Source organism: Carlito syrichta, unplaced genomic scaffold (genome assembly GCF_000164805.1).
Source record: "Carlito syrichta isolate Samal-C Ts95f unplaced genomic scaffold, Tarsius_syrichta-2.0.1 Scaffold302555, whole genome shotgun sequence".
Lineage (NCBI taxonomy): Eukaryota > Metazoa > Chordata > Mammalia > Primates > Tarsiidae > Carlito > Carlito syrichta.
The window spans coordinates 170,930-177,775 of record NW_007246651.1 but is presented as its reverse complement, the minus strand read 5'-3'; the positions used below and the strand labels follow the sequence as shown (position 1 = coordinate 177,775).

The 6,846-nt window shown below is 44.1% G+C and overlaps 1 protein-coding gene across 1 annotated transcript in view; it reads right to left on the bottom strand.

Moving 5' to 3' along the window:
* Positions 1 to 3,705: 3,705 nt before the first annotated feature.
* ATP6V0A4 (ATPase H+ transporting V0 subunit a4) overlaps positions 3,706 to 6,846 on the bottom strand; it is a 66,255-nt gene continuing 63,114 nt past the window's right edge. The window contains exons 19-20 of the mRNA XM_008056841.1: positions 5,877 to 6,048; positions 3,706 to 4,126 (exon numbers count right to left, since the gene is read on the bottom strand). Of these exons, the coding sequence (XP_008055032.1) occupies positions 4,033 to 4,126; positions 5,877 to 6,048 (266 nt within the window). The 3' untranslated portion in view covers positions 3,706 to 4,032. The remainder of the gene's footprint in view (positions 4,127 to 5,876; positions 6,049 to 6,846) is intronic.

Sequence of the window (6,846 nt, the reverse complement as noted above, 5' to 3'; positions counted from 1 at the left end):
GAAAGACTAAATCTGCCTCTATGCTACCCGAAAGAGTGCCTCACCTCTGAAGATTACTTGTAAAGCCTTCCGGTCTCAGGTTCTTTTGCTCCCCTTCAACACGGCAAGTCTTACACAGAAGTCGGACCACTCATGGCACCCCACCAGAGCTTGACTTGCTTTCCCAAGAAGCTTGGTCCTCCTTCCCTTTCAGCTCAGTTCTGGCCAGGATTCTTTAAGGAACAACCTTGCATCCAGGGCAAGTGAGTGACACCTCGGGCCCACCCCCTTCTTGGCAGCCTGCACTTGATCTCTTTAATTTAAAGGAGAAATCACATCTTGCATTGAGAAAGAGACTGCTAAACCTCGGAGGAAATGACCATGTTGTTCTCAAGAAGACTGAGGAGATTTCTGAAAGAGTAGGTCTAAGGAAGGGACAGAGGAAAGTTTTGCCCTTGAAAACATTTTCTCATAGTCGTTGTTTAGAATTAGAGGACAAAAGGCAGGTGATTATTTATCTAAGCATTGTGTATTTTTTTAGATAGCTGTTGAAGACAGTCATGATCTGAGAGCCTAGAAACATCCAGTGGTCACAGCAGCATGGGAATGAACAGGCTTTTATACCACCATTTACGTGCTACTCCCGCCCACTCTTCCCACTCAACCATCACTATCTCCTCCAAACCCAGGGCCTTACAACCTCCTATCTCCCCAGTGATGTCATGTTGCCACAGCTCATTTCACAGGATCTAGCAAAGGGCCGGTAGGGGAGGGGAGCAGCCTCTCTTCAAACAGAAAACGTTATCTGCTCTTCCTCATCTAAGGTGAAAATTCTTGAGAAAGTTCTTACGCTTGTAATGCTTAGCCCCACACAAGAAGGGCAGAGACCATGATCTTCACTTGGCAATGAGGGGAACAACTCCACTTCCTATCCAAGGGCATGCATAATAAGGCATCAGGGTTGGAACTCAAACACATGTCTTCTGATCCCAACTCTTTTTCCTTTGCTCAACTTCATTAAGTGAATTTTTTTTTTGAGTTGGAGTCTCACTGTCACCCAGGCTAGAGTGCAGTGGCATGCTCACAGCCAGCACAGCTGGGCTCAGGTGATCCTTCTGCTTCAGCCTTTCAAGTAGCTGGGACTTGGCACCACCACGCCTGGCTAATTTTTTGATTTATTGTAGAGACGAGGTCTTGCTAAGTTGTCCAGGCTACGCTCGAACCCCTGAGCTCAGGCAATCTTCTCGCCTCCACCTCCCAAAGTGCTGGGATTATAGGTGAAAGACTCAAAAGAACCATACTTGCTATGAAAGGAACGTTTACTGTATGAATTCCTACCCCACGTTCACTGGATTTTATAAATCCCTACCTCAGACCCCACAAGACCAGGCATATGTCGGGTGCCTGGTAGTGACTGTGGCTGTAAAGTTACAAAATATTTACAGTGTTTGTACTTAGAACTTCGTTAAGTTTTTGTTTGTCCCATAATAACATGTTAAATGAAATAACCAGCTTCTGCTTCTGCAACCACTGCTGGCAGTATGTGAATGTTAAGCAATAAGCCCCTCCTGGACATTCCTTTGCTTGAATTATGGTAGGCTCTGTGGCGCCAGCCACTCTTCTGGTGGGCTCTGTGTTATTTCAAACTTGCTTGTATGCCTGAGCTGATTTATGCAGTCACAGTGACTGTGTAAACCGTAGCTTATCTAACATTCCAGGAGGCTTAACTACCTCCACTCTGCCCATTTGGCCATTAGTAGTCAATCACGGGCAACTGAGCCCGCGCCCCGCAAATCAAAAATGAACCCACCAATCTCAAGCTCTCCTGTCCCCTGACATCACCGCGGACCTAAGTGAGAACTAATTATGCAAGGTCCGCGGACTTCGTTTTCTACGTCATGCCTTCTTCTAATTGGATAACGTCTCAAGCCTAGGAAAAGCCGGTCAGGCCCAGTCCCTCCCTCGTAACTGTGTATATAAACTACTTGCTCTACTAGGTCAGGGCTCTCGTTCCTGTACCGCTGCGCCGGTTACAGACGTGAGCCCAGACTTGAGCCTGAATAAAGACCCTTGTGTGATTTGCATCGGAGCTGGCTCTTTGGTGGTCTCTCGGATTCAGGATTCGGGTACAACAATCGGCATAAGCCACCGCACTCGGCTAAATGAATACTTATTGACCATCTAATATGTGACTGAAACTGTGCTGAACAAATCATGACATTAACACAGATGCTTCTGGGTACAGTGGCTCATGCCTGTAATCCCAGTACCCTTGAGAGGCCGAGGCGAGAGGATTGCCTGAGCCCAGGAGTTCAAGACCTGGGCACATCACAAGACTTTGTCTCTACAAAAAAAAGAATGAAAATAAATTAGCCAGGCATTGCAGCACATTTCTGTAGTCCCAGCTACTTAAGGAGGCAGAGACTAAAGGATTACCTGAACCCAGCAGGTGGAGGATGCGGTCGCCATGATTGCACCACTGCACTCCAGCCTGAAACTCTGACTCAAAAAAAAATCCAAAAAAAACCAGGGAGGCTTCCTTTCAGGTTTGAGCAATGTCACTTCCATGAGCACCAGTCAGCTTTGACACATAGGGGCCAGGTGAGGACTGAAAAATCAGAGACCCATCCAAAAGGTAATTTTGAGTTTGATCAGCTCTCTTGAAACTTTATTTACTAACAATAAAAATTTAGAACTAAGATACTATGTGAGAGTACTTTGTAAATTGTAAAGCACTACAAAAAAAGGTTAAGTACACTTGATTCTACCAGTATAGTTACCATGGAGACTGTAATTCACCGGGATAAAGGTCACTCAGACAAGGCTATTTAAACTTATCAGGCTCAGGAATTTGCCAGTCGAGGTACCCTGTGAGATTACCTTGGGGCCCACGGACCCAGAGAGCAATGGGCCAGACCACCTGGTGGTCTCCTACCAGGCACACTATTTTTCAGAACGTGCCCAAGCCTACGCATCTCTTTCTCCAGCAGAATGTGTGTTGACAGTAAACAAAGTCCCCAGTGATGTCATGTTGTCACTGCTCATTTCACAGGATTTAGCAATGGGCCAGTAGGGGAGGGGAGCAGGCTCTCTTTAAACAGAGAACATTATCTGCTCTTCCTCATCTAGGGTGAAAATTCTTGAGAAAATTCTTAAGCTTGTAATGCTTAGCCCCATACAAGAAAAAGGTGTTTGAGGAAGGAGGAAATGAGGGAGTAAAATACACATGAGCCTTCTCTTGAATTAGCTTATGTAACTCTATTGCTCAGCTTTGGCCTATAATTGTCAATACTTTTTTTATCTATCATCTATCTATCTATCTATCTATCTATCTATCTATCTATCTATCTATCTATCTATCTATCTTTGAGTCGGAGTCTCACTCTGTCTCCCAGACTGGAGTGTAGTGGCACACTCACAACCACTGTAGCCTTGACCTGTTGGGCTCAGGTGATCTTTCTGCCTCAGTGTAGTTCCAAGTAGCTGGAACTACAGGTGCATGCCACCATGTCCAGCTAATTTTTTTATTTATCGTAGAGATGAGATCTCGCCATGTTGCACAGGCTGGCCTCAAACTTGTGGGTTCAAATAATCCTCTCGCCTCCGCCTCCCAAAGTGCTGGGATTACAGGTGTGAACTGTCAATACTTTTAAAAAATAAATGTATAAAATTGTCAATAATAAATGTTATGGGATAATTTTGAATAAAATCATCTGAAATAAAAAGTGAATGACTCAGATGTTTATTTTCTCCAATATAATACTTAAAATACAAGAAGAGATCAGCTTAGCACTCCCCCTCATTACTCAATCATTTTATTATTTGAGAATTAAGACCCCACACGAAGTCAAAACGACTTGCCAAAGTTGTTCCTCACTGACATGGTTAAGTCATATCAGATCCCCAGGCTTAGAACAAAAGAATACATAGTTCCATGCTTCAGGTTAGCCGAGAACAATCATTCCACTGACCACCTTGCATGGCTGCCATCAGAGACAAGACTGAACTTCTTCCACTGGCACGGAGGTGGCTGCAGGAGGTGCAGGCCTGAGCCTACTCCTCGGCTGTGCCGTCCAGGATGTGTTTAAAGGAGAATGGAGAAAACTTGTAACCATCTCCAACATAGAACTTGTTCTGAAACTCTACCCTGTTGTTGAGGGGAGAAGTAAAAAAAAAAGGGCACATTAGATACTTGCAGTAGAGGAAAGAAACAGAATGGTGGTAAAATAAACACAGAGTAAGAAAGGCCCACCAAGGAAGCCACCAGGGCTACTGGCTGCCAGGGAATCTAGAGGGTTTGTTAAGCCCTCCTCTCACCTTCCTCTTACTAGGTCCCCTTTCCGTCCCGTGTCCGTCCCCCCCCCACCTCTAGGACTCTCTGTTGGTGGTCTCTCTCCTATAAGGAGCTTCCTCCTCCCCCATTATGAGGAGAGATGCCCTCCCTGTGGCATTATCTGATGTGGTTTTCCATTTCCATCCTGATTCTAAATGATGAGACATCCACTATTGCAGAACAAACAGAACCTTGGACTATACTTTTATAACCTACATAAGTGATGTCATGTGTGATCATCTATGATTTATAGATTACAGAGTTCCGGTCATGTCCTTAATGACGTGGAAGGAATGACATCATCTTGGCAGCAGGGATACTGGGATTCTCTCCACTCAGCAAAGGAAATATAAAAATTTTTCCTTATAAATCACAGCCACAGAGCGAGGTAGGAAACACTGGGGACAGCTGAGGACAGTTTGTGTGACTGAAGGGCATGCATAGCATACTCAAAAGTCTTTGCTGAAATGTGACATAGGAGAGAACCAGAGGCCTAAGTGAATGTTTTCATATTCATCAGCCTAGTGATGGCCGATAGCTTCTGGATTCATCTGTGAATGTCTGGGGCCTCCTGTGAGTGTCTTCCTCCTCGCAGTACCTCTTTCTGTTTCCACTATTGAGACTTTAGTAGCTTGTTGTGTAACTTCTATACTCAGGAACAAGAGCCAGACATCCCAGATTTGCTGAGCATGGCATCTATGAGCCTATTTCAGATGTGGCACCTTACCAAAACTTGGAGGTGACACTTCTGTTAAAGCTGACTGCAATAACAAGTGAATAATTAACATCTAAAAGCAAAGGAACAAACAAGAACTAACATTTAGTATAGAGCAGCCAATATACATGTATATGAGGGCCCAGAATTTATTTATTAAAAATTGTGTATTTATTCTTACATGTTTAAACTTCAGTCACCCTCAAAGTACTCTCCGTTTGATGCATGCTTTTTACGCTGCTCAAAACACTTTTTGAACACGTCAGTTTTTATGCCTTTCAGTGCTTCTGCTGTTTTTTGTTTCACCTTTTCCACATCAGCCAAACGTTTCAATTTGAGGACTTTTTTCATCCGGGGAAACAAAAAAAGTTGCTCAGGGAGAGGTCAGGTGAATAGGGAGGGTGGGCCATGGGGGTCATGCCATTGTTGGTGAAAAGCTGCTGATCTTTCAGCATGATGTGGGCAGGTGCACTGTCATGGTGGAAGAACCAGTCACCTGCTTGCCACAACTTGGGATGTTTCTTCCACAAAATCATACACGACCTTCTGAAAACTCCCAGATTAAAAACTTGGGTTGACCATTTGATCTGGAGGAGCAAATTCTGAGTACACTACAAGGGACTCACTCTCCAAAAGATAATTCCAGGTTTTCTTGGGTCCTCCTCATATATGTACACATATATTACATCATTTAACATTATACTAACAGATGACTAAACTAGGGTTCCAAAGAAGTATGTAAGTTGCTAATGTCACACACAGGCAAGGATTTGAACCCAGTAGGCTGGCCCTACAGCCCATCCCCTTTCCCTATACCACACCAAGCTTCAACAGGACACCCATTCTTACCAGTGCAGTCGCAGGGCGTGCAGGAAAGCAGAGAGGCCCTCCATGATCAGAAGGATGGCTACCGTCAGGACAGCAAAGACAGCAAAAATAACAAAAACCCCAAAGATTCCTCCCCAGCTTTTCTGGCGAAGGCCAATGTTCATCACCATCGTCCAGAGCACTTCAGACAGTTCTGCAAGATTCAAGGAAGCATTCTCAACCATAGGGATTATCTTGAAAAATGCATACAATTTCTACATTCTAATCCTGAACCTGCACACCTTATGATTCAGCAACTCCACTACAAGGTGGAGAGTGCTAGCTACCAATAACTAGGAGGAAAAAAAGATTTAAAAAAGAAAGAAAAAGATGAGATAGAGAATGCAGGTACATGTGCCCTAAGGGTATTGTGGGAGATTGTTTCCAGAAGTTTGTTCACAGGAGCGAAATTTTCATCAAGAGGAAACCAGGCAGATATGTAGTGGTATATTATCCCCTAATGAAAGTAAGAAAACTATAGCTATTGGCAGCAAAATAGATAAATCCTAGTAACAAAACTTACACAAAAAAGCAAAACACAAAAGAATAAAAAAAATTTCAAATGAAGTCATGAGGGTGGGACTCTCATGTTGATATTAGCAACCTCATAAGAAGAGATATGAGAGCTTCTCTCTCCCCCCGCCCCTTTGTCTCTGTCTCTCTTCCTCTCCCCATCTCCCCTTTATGGGAGAACACAGCAAGAAGGCAGCCATCTGGCAAGCCAGAAAGACAGCTCTCACCAGAACCCAATCATTCTGGCACCCTGACCTTGGACTTGCAGCCTTTAGAATTATAAAAAAATATTGTTTAAGTCACCCATGCTAAGGTATTATGTTATGGCAACCTGAGCTGACTAAGATATGGTTCTACTCACATAAATTTAAAAACATGCAAAACATGCCGGCTTGGTGGCTCAGCCTGTAATCCCGCACCTTTGGGAGGCTGAAGTGAG